This window comes from Palaemon carinicauda, chromosome 14 (assembly GCF_036898095.1).
Source record: "Palaemon carinicauda isolate YSFRI2023 chromosome 14, ASM3689809v2, whole genome shotgun sequence".
NCBI classification, from domain to species: domain Eukaryota; kingdom Metazoa; phylum Arthropoda; class Malacostraca; order Decapoda; family Palaemonidae; genus Palaemon; species Palaemon carinicauda.
Genome location: NC_090738.1, coordinates 13,445,185 through 13,462,512, shown reverse-complemented (window position 1 = coordinate 13,462,512; position 17,328 = coordinate 13,445,185). Strand labels below are relative to the sequence as shown.

Below are 17,328 nucleotides of genomic sequence, written 5' to 3'. Positions count from 1 at the left end.
TTTATCATCACGTTTCTTTTTATATCTCATCAATAACTTTGTTGTGTATTCCCTACATGAATAATGTTAATTTAGAATGCATTATCCACTGTACAGTTTTAGTTTTTACAAATGGAAATACTGTATAATTGTTCCGACACCAGAATACAAACCTTACGCTCTTTACTAAGGAACTTACTTTCAGCGAAGCTGAAACTAGCCATAAGCTATTTTAGCGAGGTGTAACTATCCCACTGCTAGTTAGTGGGGGTAGTGGGGTAGCTGGCTTCCCTACTTACACACACACACCTGTGTTCTATCTTCACTTTTCACTTTTGGCTTGGTGAGAGTAGACATTCGTGTCACTCTCTGGCCAACGCTTTTAACTGGCCTTTAACTTTTTTTCTGTTTACTTGTATACAGTCAGACCTCGTTTATCGCGATAGTTAGGTTACACACACAGTTGCGATAAGCAAAAATTCGCGTATAAATGTATCACAAAGGTGGGCTAGCTCCTAACCTCAAAAGTCACTGCCCCTTGCCACAAGCTGGTGCCCGAGCTGATGATTAACATAGTAAATACTGCCTAATAGTTTTAATTTGGTTTCTACAACAGTTTATAATCATATGTACAGTGTACAGAACAATTGCACAGATGTACACTACATACTGAACACAGTAAGGTTACAGTACAGTATTGTGCTAAGGTAAAGTTTATGGAGTTGTCTTCATCCCCTTACTATTCTGTATAGCAAAAGTTGTTCCTATCTGGTAATACTGTACTGTAACCTAATACTCATTGATACTGTAATGTATGTTACTGTAATATATGTACACTAATATTACTACAGCACAGCTTAACTGTATTTACTCTTAAATGTTCGGTGTTTTCGTTCAGATGACTGTAGCTTATGCCGCTAGCATCACACAACTTATGTGTTGTTTCCTGTGCAGTATTTTACTATATATCTATTTTTTCTTATACAGAAATACAGCGTATTTTGTAAACTAAAACCTTTAATATCTCGATAATAATTGTTTCTTTTAAATAAAACAAAAACATTGCCAATGATTACTTTTCAACAGTTGATCTCTCTCTCTCTCTCTCTCTCTCTCTCTCTCTCTCTCTCTCTCTCTCTCTCTCTCTCTCTCTCTCTCTCTCTCTCTCTCTCTCTCTCTCTCTCTCTCTCTCTTTTTTTTTTTTTTTCAATTTTGTTTTGGATGCATTATTGCATTCTAGAAAATTACAATCATTTAATATCTCGAACCGTGGTGGTATCTGTTTCCATTTCCAGCCTAGCCCTTTTGAGACTATTCTGTGAGCCCAGGGATCGAACTCCCATTGATCCCTGAACAGGTGAAATCGTTCTCCTACCGGAAGCTCGTCGTTGTTGTGAAGGACCTGCAACTTTAGTCGTATTGCCTCTACTTCCTAGGCCTCTAGTTTGATTGCCTCTTCCAGACCTTCCCCTGTAACCGTAGCCCTTATGAGTTTTGGCAGGGTGGAACGTGGTGGTAGCTCTCTCATACACTGGATTGAAGACTGGAGACTAGGAAACATACTGCTGGAGAACCGTGCACACAGTCTGAGGGATGGCGGCAACTTAGGCTGTCGCGACAGGAAAGGATTTCCTTCCCTTAAAGTGACTTCTGGGCTCCTTGCTCTATGGTTGAGGTCCTTCATTGTGGGTATATTTCCAATTAGAGGAAACACCTCACTTGTCAATGAGGCTTTTATTCTTCTGAGCCACTTTGTCCATGACTTCTTAAACCAATTTTTCAATATTAAACTTAGCCGGTGATTATATAAGCTGCAGCTCTGCTGCCCGACAGAAAAACTCTACGTTCAAAATACGCCAGCGATCGCTATGCAGGTAGGGGGTGTACATCAACAGCGCCATCTGTCGAGCAGGTACTCAGTACTCAATGTAAACACAGAACCAATTTTCTCTCTGTCGTGCCACCGGCAAGACCTACTAAATTCGCTATTGCTTACTGGATTGGTTTTCACATATTTTGGTGAAGTACACATTTCTAGTTTTGAGCTTTCGCTATGCAGGTGTTTTATCTTCATCTCAAAACTTGAACTCGTTTTGGATAGATTTAATTATGGTGACAAGGAGAGTATGGACTCTCTTTCACTTTTAAATGGCCGACCCTTCCCTTAGACGGAAGTGTGTTTAGGTTTTTAGTAATTTTGCTTAACACGTTATAGATCTATATATTTTATATCTCTCCGCCTTTATTAGGCCTCTGCGATTAACTTTCCATTTATTATAAACATATAAAAATAAATTTTTATGTTTTGTTTATATGCGACCTTTCCTGATAGTAGGCGGTCCTAACTTGGAACCGAAGTTAATCAACGTTGAGCCCGTTATATCGTATTTAGCCTTTAAAGAATTTAAAACTTTTTAAATTTAATGTTTTATGAAAGAATTTCTTTGATAGTCTTCGTACTGTTTTCAAAGATGAACTAACGTTTAGTTTTTTAGACTACGCAGTTGTTGACGTTCAGGACGTTCAACATGCGCTCTATCGTTACGATAGAGAGAGAGTGTATCACGGTTTCACTTTGCAGTAAGAGTAAATCGATTCTGACGTTTTGTTCATTCTTTCTTAGCTTAAATGTTTTAAATTCTAAATTAAAGGAACTTTTTATTGGGAAAACCTTTCAGTTTTTTCCTTTAGTCAAATAACATGTTTTTTTTGACGATATATAATTGGGCTCTTCTCTTAGGTGCGAAATCAAGAGAGAAAGAGAGAGAGAGATAGAGACGGAGGGAGAGAGAGGAGAGAAAACGTTCCGTTCAAGCGGGTAACGTTGTTCTCGAGTTACTCTCGTCCCTAGTCTCTGTACGGGGAGGAAGGTAAAACGTTTTTAGTTTTTTATTCTCGTCCCCAGGCTATGTGCGGTGAGAGATTGTAAACGTAGTTTATTTGAAATAGTGTTTAGTCTCTTTCCCAGCCACTGAATTTTTTATCTTTATATATGTTTTCTGTTTTTTGCTAGTATTAATGAGCTGCATTATACGACTGATTTCGCAATTACTACCTTTTAATGAAGGGTAGAATTGCATGTTTCAGGTAGAAATCAGTAAAAGTTTCGATTTCAGTGAAATAAGTGCAAAACAGAAAATCGATAAAGTGATATGCGCAAAGTGTTACAGTGTTGCGTCCGAGGGTTCGTCTGTTCGTGCCTGTCGTTCACCTAGTCCGGGACCTCTTGCAAGCTCCCAAGCCCAGGGGAGAAGTAATGTCGAACGACTTATGGGTTCGAGAGGCCTTGATCAACGAACAGACGTTTTTCCCTCCGTGGTTTCGGGCGTATCTACCCAAGATCGCCCCACCCACACAAAGACGAGAGAGCCCATTTATTTCTCGTCTGCGGAAGAGGTTTCTTGTAAGAAACCATGGACCAAGGTCTCGCGGCTTATTAAGCGCAAGTCGGTCCCTTCCGCGCAAGTCCAACGGCCCAGTTGTAGCCACTGGGTCAGTTCGGACTCGCTGCAGTCTTCCGACGACTGCTCACCTCCTAAGAGAGGCAAAGCGGTACCGCATCAGGCAGTCACACCGTCTGTTGCCGCACCTGCTCTTGTAGACCCTAAGTGGTCTTTGCTGCAGACCATGCAGTCTCAGTTAACGTCATTGATGCAGGACTTTCGTGCGGAGAAGGTTGACACCAACCTCTAGCCTACAACCAACCACGGTTGTGCGTCCTGTGGACGCTGAGGCGACCTTCTGCCGCACTCCAGCTGAGAGAGTCCCGCCACCCATGCGTTCCAGTGTACCCTGCCAGCCGCATGTTGACGTTCAGCGACGCACGGAACCTTCCGTTGACGTTCGCGAGGTACAACAACAGTCTAAGTTGTTTTGTTTTGACGCGGTGCGTCAACCTCCGCATTCTAGAGTTGTTTTGACTGCTCAGTCTAGACAGTCAAAGCAGTCTCGAGTGGACACTGTACGTCCTCACGCACCTGTTGTGGTTGACAGTTCAGTTGTTGACAGTTCACAGACTGTCAAGCAGTTACATGACGTTGCCTTCTGGTCTGCTACTAATGCTCCAGTGAGAGACTCACTGAGGTAACCTAGCTTTTATCGGACAAGGTTCCTGTAGATGAGGAAGTTGCTGTTCTCCCTCCTACTGATATTCCCTTGAGGACTCTGTCAGATGGAGAGGAGCCTTAAGCTGCTTAGCCTCCTATGGACTTTAATTAAATCATGATGATTTTTTTTTAAGGATCTTCGTCCGGATCTTGTAACTGCTGCTCCTCGTTCGCCTAAACGTCAGAACTTACACTAGGCCTAGCTACTTCGAAGCCGTTGTTTTTAAGCTAGTGCTCTCTCGCTCTCCTAGAGAGCGTTACGTTGGCTAGGCGACTGGTTTTTGCACCAGGAGGAGTTTTTAGGGATACAGCCTTTGATTTCCCTTCTTTTAAACTGGCTTATAGAGAGAGAGTCTGATATGACACGAGAGAAGTTCTCGGCTTGGGAGTTCTTGCCTCTGCCCAGATGGACTTCTCAATTCTGGTAGACTCACCCTGGCGCCTAGCCAGGAGACGCTCCAAGTTGTTTACAGGTCAACTTCACAGCTTTTGTCAAGCCTTTGAAGTTTTGCTGTACTATTATGTCACACATAACAAGGCTTTCAGGGATGGTAAACGGTTCCGCTTCAGTCGCTAACCCCGTCTGTTGCCACACCTGCTCCCGTAGACCCTAAATGGGCTTTGCTGCAAGCCATGCAGTCCAAGCTTGCGTCCTTGATAGAGGACTTAAATGCGGAGAAGAACCTTCTGGCCAACAACCTTCCAACCGGTCGGTTGTGCGCCCTGTTGACGCTGAGGTAACCTACTCGCGTCTGCCAGTTGAGGTGGTTCCTCCTTCTGGCCAACAACCTTCCAACCGGTCGGTTGTGCGCCCTGTTGACGCTGAGGTAACCTACTCGCGTCTGCCAGTTGAGGTGGTTCCTCCTTCTGGCCAACAACCTTCCAACCGGTCGGTTGTGCGCCCTGTTGACGCTGAGGTAACCTACTCGCGTCTGCCAGTTGAGGTGGTTCCTCCACCGATGCGACCCAGTGTGGGTTGCCAGTCGCACGTTGACGTTAAGCGACGCTCGGAGGTGGTTGTTGACGTTCAGGACGTTCAACAACCAGCAGAGGTGACTTGTTGTGACACAGTGCGTCAACCTCAGCAACCCGGTAGGGTGTTGACTGCACAACCCAGACGGTCTAGACAGTTTCGGGTTGACGCTGTACTTCCTCGCGCACCCATGGTTGTTGACAGTTCACAGACTGTGCAGCAGTTCCATGATATTGCGTCCGGCTCCGTCACGCATCCACCAGTGCGACCGGATTCAGCGAGTCAGACGTTGCCCACTCCGTTGCCGTTTCCTCATCAGTTTCGGATGAGGAACAATCTGATGAGGACGTTGCTGAACAAAACGATCAGCCCCCAGCCCTGCTATCCATCCAGAAGATGCTGAAGAAGGAACGCTGCTCAGTCAGGCTGTGGATGAGTCTGGTAGGGACACTCATCCGTGGATCAATTTGTGTCACTAGGAAGACTACACCTCCGTCCTCTTCTATACCATCTAGCTTTTCACTGGAAAAAGGACAAGACGCTAGAAGCGGTCTCGATCCCGGTTTCCGGAAAGATAAAGTCTTGTCTGACTTGGTGAAAGGACTATATCAACCTTAGAGAGGGTCTTCCCCTGACTGTTCAGACTCCCAACCACGTTCTCTTCTCGGACGCATCGGATGTAGGCTGGGGTGCGACATTAGACGGTCGGGAATGCTCGGGATTATGGAACTCGAGTCAAAGGACAATGCATTTCAACTGCAAGGAGCTACTGGCAGTACGTCTGACCTGGAAAAGCTTCAGGTCTCTCCTTCAAGGCAAAGTGGTGGAGGTGAACTCGGACAACACCACGGCTTTGGCGTACATCTCCAAGCAAGGAGGGACCTACTCTCTGACGTTGTACGAGATCGCAAGGGACCTCCTCACCTGGTCAAAAGGTCTAGACATATCACTAGTAACGAGGTTCATCCAAGGCAACTTGAATGTCATGGCAGATTGTCTCAGTCGGAAGGGACAAATAATTCCAACAGAATGGACCCTCCACAAGGATGTATGCAAGAGACTTTGGGCCACCTGGGGCCAGCCAACCATAGATCTCTTCGCAACCTCGATGACCAAGAGGCTCCCAATATTTTGCTCACCAATCCCGGACCCAGCAGCAGTTCATATAGATGCCTTTCTACTAGATTGGTCACATCTAGATCTATATGCATTCCCTCCGTTCAAGATTGTCAACAAGGTACTGCAGAAGTTCGCCTCTCACGAAGGGACAAGGTTGACGCTAGTTGCTTCCCTCTGGCCCGCGAGAGAATGGTTCACCGAGGTACTTCGATGGCTAGTAGACGTTCCCAGAACACTTCCCCTAAGGGTGGACCTTCTACGTCAGCCACGCGTAAAGAAGGTACACCAAGGCCTCCACGCTCTTCGTCTGACTGCCTTCAGACTATCGGAAGACTCTCGAGAGCTAGAGGCTTTTCGAAGGAGGCAGCCAGAGCGATTGCTAGAGCCAGGAGAACATCCACCCTTAGAGTCTACCAATCGAAGTGGGAAATCTTCCGAAACTGGTGCAAGTCAGTAACCGTATCCTCGACCAGTACCTCTGTAACTCAAATAGCTGACTTTCTCTTATATCTGAGGAAAGAACGATCTCTTTCAGCTCCCACTATCAAGGGTTACAGAAGCATGTTGGCATCAGTCTTCAGTCACAGAGGCTTAGATCTTTCCAACAATAAAGATCTACAGGACCTCCTTAAGTCTTTTGAGACCACGAAGGAGCGTCGTTTGGTTACACCTGGTTGGAATTTAGACGTGGTACTAAGATTCCTTATGTCAGACAGGTTCGAACCGCTATAATCAGCCTCCCTGAAAGATCTCACCTTAAAGACTCTTTTCCTGGTATGCTTAGCCACAGCTAAAGAGTCAGTGAGATTCATGCCTTCAGCAAGAACATCGGATTCTCATCCGAAACGGCTACATGTTCTACAACTTGGCTTTCTAGCCAAAAACGAGCTGCCTTCTCGGCCTTGGCCAATATCGTTCGATATTCCAAACTTATCGTATGGTTGGAAATGAACTAGAAAGAGTCTTATGTCCTGTAAGAGCTCTTAAGTTCTATTTAAAACGAACTAAACCTTTACGAGGCCCGTCTGAAGCTTTATGGTGTTCAGTTAAGAAACCATCTTTGCCTATGTCAAAGAATGCTTTATCCTATTTTATCAGACTGTTAATACGAGAAGCTCATTCCCATCTGAATGAGGAAGACCAAGCTTTGCTGAAGGTAAGGACACACGAAGTTAGAGCTGTCGCAACTTCCGTGGCCTTTAAACAAAATAGATCTCTGCAAGGTATAATCGACGCAACCTATTGGAAAAGCAAGTCAGTGTTCGCGTCTTTTTATCTTAAGAATGTCCAGTCTCTTTACGAGAACTGCTACACTCTGGGACCATTCGTAGCAACGAGTGCAGTAGTGGGTGAGGGCTCAACCACTACAATTCCCTAATTCCATAACCTTTTTAATCTTTCTCTTGAAATGTTTTATTATTGTTTTTGGGTTGTCCGGAAGGCTAAGAAGCCTTTCGCATCCTACTTGATTTGGCGGGTGGTCAAAGTCATTTCTTGAGAAGCGCCTAGATTAGAGGTTTTGATGAGGTCCTGTTGTATGGGTTGCAACCCTTGATACTTCAGATCCTAGGGGTTGCTCAGCATCCTAAGAGGATCGCGAGGCTCCGTAAGGAAGACGTACTTAAAAAGGCAGAGTAATTGTTCAAGTCGACTTCCTTACCAGGTACTTATTTATTTTATGTTTGTTATTTTGAATAACTGCTAAAATGAAATACAAAATACTTAGCTCATAATAATGTAAACAAGTAATGCTGGTCTCTACCCACCCCCCTGGGTGTGAATCAGCTTATATAATCACCGGCTAAGTTTAATATTGAAAAATGTTATTTTTATTAATAAAATAAATTTTTGAATATACTTACCCGGTGATTATATATTAAAGGACCCTCCCTTCCTCCCCAATAGAGACCCAGTGGACCGAGGAGAAAATTGGTTCTGTGTTTACATTGAGTACTGAGTACCTGCTCGACAGATGGCGCTGTTGATGTACACCCCCTACCTGCATAGCGATCGCTGGCGTATTTTGAACGTAGAGTTTTTCTGTCGGGCAGCAGAGCTGCAGCTTATATAATCACCGGGTAAGTATATTCAAAAATTCATTTTATTAATAAAAATAACATTTTTCAGGGAAGAAATCCTTCCCCCAGGTATTGGAGTCCATCAGCTTTCTAGGTTCATGTCTGATCGTAGCAGCGGCTAGGAGGTGTTCTTTACGTGCCCTCCGGGCTAGGAAGAAAGCATGGAGATACCTATGAAACATGATTAGGTGAGTCTTTGCCAAGACAGGGAAGAAATCAGATTTGGAATAGTTTCCAATAAGCATCTCTAGATAAGATTGGAAGGATAAAGAGGCAGAAAGTCTCTTTTTAGCTTCCAGTTTTTCCTGTAAAAGGGATTCTGGAATCCTAGGCAGTTTCTCATTAAACTGTTTGCCTCCAATGTCCTTATTTAGTTTTCCAACTGTGAAGGTATATTGGACGTCCTCCCAGTTGTTCGAATCATAAGGAAATGCTAGAGAGACAGGTTTACATTCCTCTAGCACTGGGAATGGCCTGTTCTCCACTACTGCTGCTTTCATAACGGCCATTAAGCTTTTAAAGGCAAAGGGAAGACAGTATACTTGGGGTCCAAAAAGGAGGCCTGTTTCCTGCCAAAGTTAGAAAGTTGGGCATTAGTGGATTCAGCTGGCTTTAACTCCTTAAACAAAAGGCATCGAGTCTTGCTATGGTCCAGAATGATTGTTTCCTTATTGATCGTATCAACCCTAATGGATGCTTCCGATTAGAGCCTTACATAGCAGTAAGGGTAACTATCGATCGATGGAAAGAATTCCAAGTCCGAAACTGGCTTGGAACCCAAATCATTCCCATTATGGAGAAACCCCTCGGTTAAGGCCATATGCTCAGCATAGCGCTAAGGGTTCTTAACTGTGCATTCAGGTAGGCTCGAAGCTAGGATAGCTTTAGAAACAGGTGCCTTTTGTAAAGCTTTTATCCTCGCTGTTAGGTCCGTTGAGAACGTTCATATTTGCTGGTTAGGTTCACCATGAAAGCTTTCATGGATGCCATTAGTTCCAAGTTATTAGGAAGTGAAGGTTTGTCTAACATCGGAACTGGGGTGGAGGTGGAAGCTGGGGCTTGAGCAGCAGTGATGGGGGAACAAACTAAAGAGGCACTGGGAGCTATACTCACCTGATGTACATCCAATAACTCTCTTGAGGCTTGCTTGGTCAGCAGGATCTTCTCACTCTCTGATGACAGAGAAGAAGTAGTTGACATGTTGTCGGTGTCTAGGCTCATGACTTGCAGAGTGTTTCTGACTTCATCATCCGCAGGATTTGCTGGTACCGGTGGGAGTTGAACCGTCGGTAACTGGTGACTAAACACAGAGGTCACTTCAGCCTTGGGAAAGAGGAGGTCCTTCAGTTCCAGAGAAGGAAGATAAGGGACACCTTGTTGAGAGCTCCTCTGGAAGCCTCTTACCCAGTGTTGGCACATCCTCCGACTTTGATCTCGAACATCCAAGGATATGTCAATGGCATAGAAGCCAGTATGAAGGAAATCCATGCAAACCTGGCAGTTGGTAGGTTCCCCGATTGCAACAGATCCCTTAGAAACATGACAATCGGCATGTTTCCGGCAAGTCTTGTGGCCACAGGGCAACTTGACGTTTTGCCGTCAGTCGGTTTCGCGGTCAATCAATTTAGCCCCCGGCTGAAGTCGATTCGCCGTCCTAATTGCACCCATACTTGGTGGAGTCTGTTCGCCCGTTATTAAGAAATGGACCAAGACGTGCAATTGTCAGAAGATTTTTTTTTATTGTTTGTAAAGTCGTCGTTAATATAATTAAGATTAATATCACATTTTATTCTATTCTATGTACAATAATTTACATTATTTCTGTAGAAGATAATCGAAATAATTCAGAATCACTCCTAGCAAATGTAAAAAATTGTACTTTTAAAATAATTATTCTCTTCCACGCTGGTGAAAAATATAAAATAATAATATCCAGCACTCAAACAACTGTCTCCTGTCACAGTCAATCAGAAAATCCATTCGTTCCAGGCATTCCCCACTGTCCTAAACTAGCTAAAAAAATATAAACAAACTACTCAATTATTCCAACGGTCTTTGTGTAATTTTTGTAAATTTGTTATAAAATGTGATTTGTATATATTTATTTTAGTTGTGCCATATATTCTCTAATGTGTGTTTTAAATTTATTATCTTCTACGGAAATAATGTAAATTATTGTACATAGAACAGAATAAAATGTGATATTAATCTTAATTATATTAACGATGACTTTACAAACAATAAAAAAAAATCTGCTGCCAATTGCACGTCTTGGTCTATTTCTTAATAAAAGGCGGCGAAACAACTCCTATATTGACGGCAAAACAACTCCAATGTTGACAGCGAACAGACTCCACCAAGTATGGGTGCAATTAGGACGGCGAATCGACTTCAGCCGGGGGCAAAAGTGATTGACAGCGAAACCGACTGACGGCGAATCGACCATACCCCCTTGACCTGCTTGGTACAGGTGACCGTTGAACACTCCATGTCATCAGCGACCTGTATAGATACTTTAACACATTTCAGTGTGTACATATTAAAAATTGTATCTTCTTAAAATTAGTTAAACAAAACACATCCTAGCCTAAGTAAACCTGCCGCCTGAAGAATAGCTAAAATTAAGCATAATCAGAATACATACCAAAGAGCTCGGAAATCTGTAGTGATTTATGAAGCAAAATATAATGACGGTGTGGTAGGCATATGAAGGAAAGGATCACATCAAAGGGACACTAGAACCTCCAGAGTAGGTCTATTGGAAATTTCCCACCCTTAACCCCCAGGGGGTTATTTTTTTCCAAGCAAATTTTGCAGTATATTTTATTTAAATTGCTCTAACAGCCTTAATTTTTGTCATAGAGAGGTCAGGTTGGTCTCATTCTCTTGGAAAATGCCTGAATTTTCTGAAAAAAAATATAAAAAAATATGAAAAACTAATTTTTATAGCATTTTTTTGCAAGGACGTACCGGTACGTCCATGGGGGTAAAGGGATGGCTTTTGTGAAACGTACCAGTACGTCCTTTGGGGGTAAAAGGGTTAAGAAGGCAAGTTCACTCATTGTACTGCCTAGACCAGTAACAGCTGCCCCCAAAGCAACAGCAGCTGGGAGTCGGTAACTATTTCTAGTAGCCAGTAAAAGATTGACCGATCAATATCTCAGGTATGTCGACACAAGGCGGCAGATGTATTGTAAAGTCAACAAGGGCAGAGGGAACAGTCCCATAGGGAAGGGTCCACACTCGTGAGAACTATGGGAAAGAAAGGCATCTAATAAGTGAACCTGCCAAGACCTGATCATTATTATTAACTTATCAAAAGTGTGGTTGTAGCCCGTAAAATAATGAGAGCCGTACAAGACAGCCAGGAAACTAAGAGTTATAAATTCAAAGGATGTCCTGACAACCAGACAGGATCCAATCGACCAATTATAGATGACAATATTCCTCAGATGTGGGATAGGAAAGAGCAGATGACTAGTCTAAGGATGCAGCTGAGGCGGCAGAGGGGATGACCCATAGCCAACACACAGCCAGTACTAGAAAAACTCAGCTAATAAGACAGGGAGCAGAGACAGAAGGCGGCACCTCTTTCTAGATAGGCTAACCCGGCAAGGGAATCAAGACTCCATAGCAAGAGGGGTATCTCAAGCTGACAAGACAGGAAGCAGGGACAGAAGGCGACACCTCTGCCTAGATAGGCTAACCTGGCAATGGAGTTAAGACTCCATAGCAATTGGGATATAGCACAGGAAGTGAAGCGGCAGACATAGAACAGGCACTGCCAAGGCAGTAGAGTATGAACCCAAGGGGTACCAACTCTATGCCTAGATAGAGTAAGCCATAGGGAGAAATGTGTAGGCAAGCCTAGCCTACCTAGTAGGTGAGGGAAAGCTCAAAAGTTAGGGTGAGGTGACTAGACAAGAGGGAACATAGTTCCCAGTACAGTCAGGTTATGGCCTAACTAGGAATGGGAAGGGGCAGAGAAACACCCAAGGGTGGTCTCTAAGGAGGCAGAGAGATTTTAACCGGGGGAGGAAATCTCACAAACTTAGGCCAGGAAAGATAGCCTACAAGTAGGCACACTAACAGGAACAAGGAAGGGGAAAGAAGGTGGTGGTGATGGGAGACTCAAAAAACGGTGAGGCGGCATGACAGGAAGGTCCAACAGCAACATTAGAACAATAATAGTGTTCCAAAGGGTCTGCCATGATAGGGCACAGAGGACAAGTCCTCACAACAAGGCATAGCCTACCAAAGATTAAGAGAGAAGCCTAATAATGGTTAAGGCAACACAAGGAGGTCTATGAGACAGCATCAGAAGAGGGGGTAAAGCATTCTAATGGGTAAACATAAGTAGACACAGGGAACAGGATCCCAAGACCTATCCCACCTTGCCAAACATATAGGCTAAATGGAAAGTGAAAACAAACACCCTAGGGCAACTGAGAACACTATCCAACTCCCAGAAGGGCCCTCAAGACTACAGCTCCCCGCTGTGATGAATCGACAGTATGGGAGGATAGACAGCCTCACTCAACCGGTAAGGTTAGGTGAAAGAAGGTATGGTGCATAGTAAAAATTTACTGAGCATAGCCCGGCTAGGGTAGGCTAGCCTAAGTCAGTGCTGATGAAAAACACACAAGAAACACTAAGGAAGGATGGCGGGATACCATAAACATACCACACTTTAAAATAATGATATAAAACATATTCCTAAAGTAAAATGACTAAATAACTAATCTTTTCTGAGCAATTTGGAATATGATGCGATGGCGCCAACAGCATGCCAGCCTCTTAACAATAAAAGCAATCAAATCAAAATAAACATGGGGTGGAGACTGAAATTCTCCAACACACGAGAAAGGGTTACTCAACTTAGTTAATAAGGAAGAAGCTGAAGCATCTATAATCGAAAATCACTCAAATATCCTTCGTAAATTTCCTATATCCTTCCTTAGATTTCCTATATTCATCCTTAAATTTTCTATATCCATCCTTAAATTTCCTATATCTTTCCTTAAATTCTCTATATCCTTCCTAAATTTCCTATATTCTTCTTAAATTTCCAATATCCATCCTTAAATTTCCTATATCCATCTTTAAGTTGTGTATATCCTTCCTTAAATTTCTTATATCCTTCCTTAAATTTCCTATATTCTTCCTTAAATTTCCTATATAATTCCTGAATTTCCTGTATCCTCCCTTTAGATTTCTTATGAACATCCTTAGATTTCCTGTATGCTTCCTTAAATTTCCTATATCCTTCCTAAATTTCCTATATCCTTAAACTTCCTATATCCTTCCTAAATTTCCTATATCCTTAAACTTCCTATATCCGTCCTAAATTTCCTATATTCTTCCTTCACTGACCTACTTCCATCAGAGTATGGTAGTGAGAATTATAAACATCAGGGGAATTTCATAGTAACAAAAGGAATTTTGCTAAGATTTATTGTTTGTGTACTTACCTGATGTTCATATACATGTGATGTGAAGAAGATAGGGAATACATTTTGATTTTGAGATTGAAAAGTCAATGAATCTATGGTATACTTAAACACAGAGTATTGCTATCAACCACTAGATTGACTCAATACTGTACTAGAGGCTTAGACCTATTGAAAGGAAAAATAATGGGAAATTTTTAGTTTTACGATACACATCTGCATAAACCTGGCTTTGAGAAAGAAGCGTTAGGAACATTAGGTGAATATAGAAATACATTTTATTTTTAAAATTCTATCTTTTTTTTTTGTATGTTAGGCAACTAGAACATTGCACAAGAGAAATTAAGTTCTAGTATCTTGGACTATTTGGATTTCAGGAAAGTCAAATACTACCTCACACATAGGTTGATGGTCAGACGCCTGAAGTCTGAAATCATGAAAACTTTTCATCTGAATGAAGTGTCACTTAATTTGAACTAATGCAAATAATTGATCTCTTGCTGTTTTTCTAGAAATTTATATTACACCTAATACCTTATGTTTTTTGTAATGTTAAAGTTTAAAGTTTAGTAGAAGCTTAGAAAGTAATGTGGATAGTGATTATCAAATTTTATATTTCCTTTGTATTGTCTTGAATTTTTTATGAACCATTTCTGAATATTTTGCTCTTTAAACTTTTAGTTACATTACAACATACTGTATTACCTGCACATTGTATATTATCTTAACTGTGACATTTTTATTTCTTCAAACACCATAGAATTGTACCTTCTGTGTGATTTACTTTTATTTTCAGGTGGTAGTTATTGTCATTATTCTTCTCTAATGATGTTCAACCATTTGAGTGCTTTGAAATTTCTCATTTTTCTCCTCAGATTGCAAAAAACACAGCGTTTCCAGTGAATGGTGTTTATCATCCCTGTAATGCCATCCCAGAGGGTTCTCCTTCATCCTCTACTGTTGGAGGAAGCAGTGGAGGAGGTGAGAGAATCTGTGAAGGAGTTGGAGGAGGAGTAGTTGGAGGAGGTAGTAGAGGAGGAGGAGGAGGAGGAGTTGGGGGATTAATGGCCTCTTCTACAGGGGAGGCAGGAGGCCAGCTTTCAGTAGCTCCTGCGGTTCATACAGGAATTGAAGTAGGGAGAGAGTGTGCTGAGGCAGCTAATACACTTGTAGGAATACGGCGAAGAAGCCCAGGTGAGATGTAGTCCATCTAGTGGTAGCCTAATTTGAAAACAGAGGTTGAGTTGGGGCACATCAGCATTGCATGAATCTGAAAGCTTTTTTAATAATTGAACTTTCACCTTCTAACATCATTGTGCATTGCTTATTGTACCATGGTAACTCATATATATGTATATATATGCAGTATACAGTATGTGATTCAATTTCTTTTTTACCAAATCTTATGTTTAGTGGATGGCTGTTTTTTATATATTTACTTCCTGCATGATTTTTAGATATACCTGCATGGAGAATGAAAAATTATGGACTGTCGCCTTGGCTGTTAGATATGGATTGGAGGGTTACTAATGGTAATTGTATTATTAACACAGTTGTAATAACTTAAAGAGAATTAATCCTGGTACAGTAGTTATCTGAACTATATTCATTTTTGTAATGTAGGCTTTAATCATGGTTTATTTGGCTGTCCTGTACATATTTTCTGTCTTGCAAATAACAACTTCACAGTCGTGGCTACTGATAGTGCTTTTGTGAGCATGTGTTAATATAGCTTCAATTTTTGAAGTTATACCTCATTTTACATGCCTTTGGCTAAAATTGATACACAATATTTGATATTTGTGTTTTATTGCATTTGATTGCTATAATAATTTTGATGAATTCCAAGAATAGATATATTCAAATATTTGAGACAAGTAATCAGATGTTGTTTTTACAAATAGAAAAAAATTTCAATGAAGTTTATTATGTAAATAGTGTATTAGCAAGAGTCTGCCAAAAAAGGAAAAATTATCTAGAAAGAAAATAGAAATTAAAATGACATTTTGGGGTAAATTTTCTTCTAAATAAGAATACTGTAAAATAATGTTTGAATACTCTATCTGGGCTTCTGTAGGTTTTAATAGTATCTATAACAAACCGCATGTATTGAAGTACGTAGATGTGATTAAGTTGCAGGAATGGGAAATGTAGAAATAGACAGAAGGTCCTCGACTTACAAACTTAATAGATTCCAAGAAGCTGTATGTAAGTTGAATTTTGATACATTTTGGCCTAAAGTAGGCCTAACCTGATTCATATGCCTACGATTTACAGCTATAAGTCAACAAATTGTCCCGTTTCGTATGAAATAAATATCAGGTTATTGCAAATGTCATTTTTAAATATTTATCTTAGCCGGTGAATATATAATAGCTGCAACTATGTTGCTCGACAGACACATACAGTAAAAAACTCGCCAGCGATCGCTATACAGGTTGCTGGTGTGCCCACCAGCGCCAACTGTCGGCCAGATACCACTCTCGATGTAAACAAAGACTCAATTTCTTCTCTGTTGACGTGTCGACAAGACGTACTTTTACTCGCTGTAGAACCTGGAGTTTTTCCCATCATATTTGGTGAAGTACTTTAATTTGGTTTGAGCTTTCGCATTGCAGGTGTTTTATCTTCATCTTAAATCTTGAACTCGTTTTTGGATAGATTTAATTTTTTGATGACAAAGAGAGTATGGACTTTATTTGACTTTTAAATGGCCGACCCTTCCCTTAGACGGAAGTGTGTTTAGGCTTTTAGCAATTATCTTATCACGTTATAAATTAATTATAGATTTTCCTCTATATATTTTATATCTCACCGCCTTTATTAGGCCTCTTCGATTAACTTTCCGTTTATAATAAACATAAAAATAAATTTTAATGATTTGTTTATATGCGACCTTCCTGAGAGTAGGCGGTCCTAACTTGGAAACCGAAGTTAAACAACGTTGAGCCCTTTCAATCGTAAATAGCTTTTAAAGAGCTAATGCTTTAAAACTTTTTAAATGAATATTTTTTAATAGATATTTTATGAAAGATTTTCTTTGAATAGTCTTCGTACTGTTTCAAAGATGAACTAACGTTTAGTTTATTTATGCTACGCAGTTTGCGCTCTATCGTTACGATAGAGAGAGAGAGTATCACGGTTTCACTTTGCAGAAAGAGTAAATCGATTCTGACGTTTTGTTCATTCTTCTTTCAAAGCTTAAATGTTTTAAATTATATTTTAAAGGATTTTTTTAATTGAAAAACCTTTCAGTTTTTTTCCTTTGGTCAAATAACATGTTTTTTTGACGAAACGTAAGTGGGCTCTTCTCTTAGGAGCGTAATCAAGAGAGAGAGAGAGAGAGAGAGAGAGAGAGAGAGAGATAGAGACGGAGGGAGAGAGAGGGGAGAAAACGTTCCGTTCAAGCGGGTAACGTTGTTCTCGAGTTACTCTCGTCCCTAGTCTCTGTACGGGGAGAAAGGATAAAACGTTTTTAGTTTTTTATTCTCGTCCCCAGGCTATGTACGGTGAGAGATTGAAAACGTAGTTTTGAATGAACTAGTGTTTAGTCTCTTCCCCAGCCACTGAATTTTTTATCTTAAAATATGTTTACTGTTTTTTGCTGGTATTAATGTGCTTGC

At 41.3% G+C, this 17,328-nt stretch overlaps 1 protein-coding gene across 7 annotated transcripts in view; it reads left to right on the top strand.

The window, feature by feature from the left end:
- The window catches only part of LOC137653427 (oxysterol-binding protein-related protein 9), a 354,924-nt gene that overhangs the window by 57,560 nt on the left and 280,036 nt on the right, over positions 1 to 17,328 (top strand). For 3 of the 7 annotated variants that reach the window (XM_068386804.1, XM_068386803.1, XM_068386809.1), the window contains 2 exons: positions 14,581 to 14,899; positions 15,163 to 15,237. In XM_068386804.1, the coding sequence (XP_068242905.1) occupies positions 14,581 to 14,899; positions 15,163 to 15,237 (394 nt within the window). The remainder of the gene's footprint in view (positions 1 to 14,580; positions 14,900 to 15,162; positions 15,238 to 17,328) is intronic. The other 4 variants (XM_068386810.1, XM_068386807.1, XM_068386806.1 and 1 more) reach the window with 2 other exon arrangements.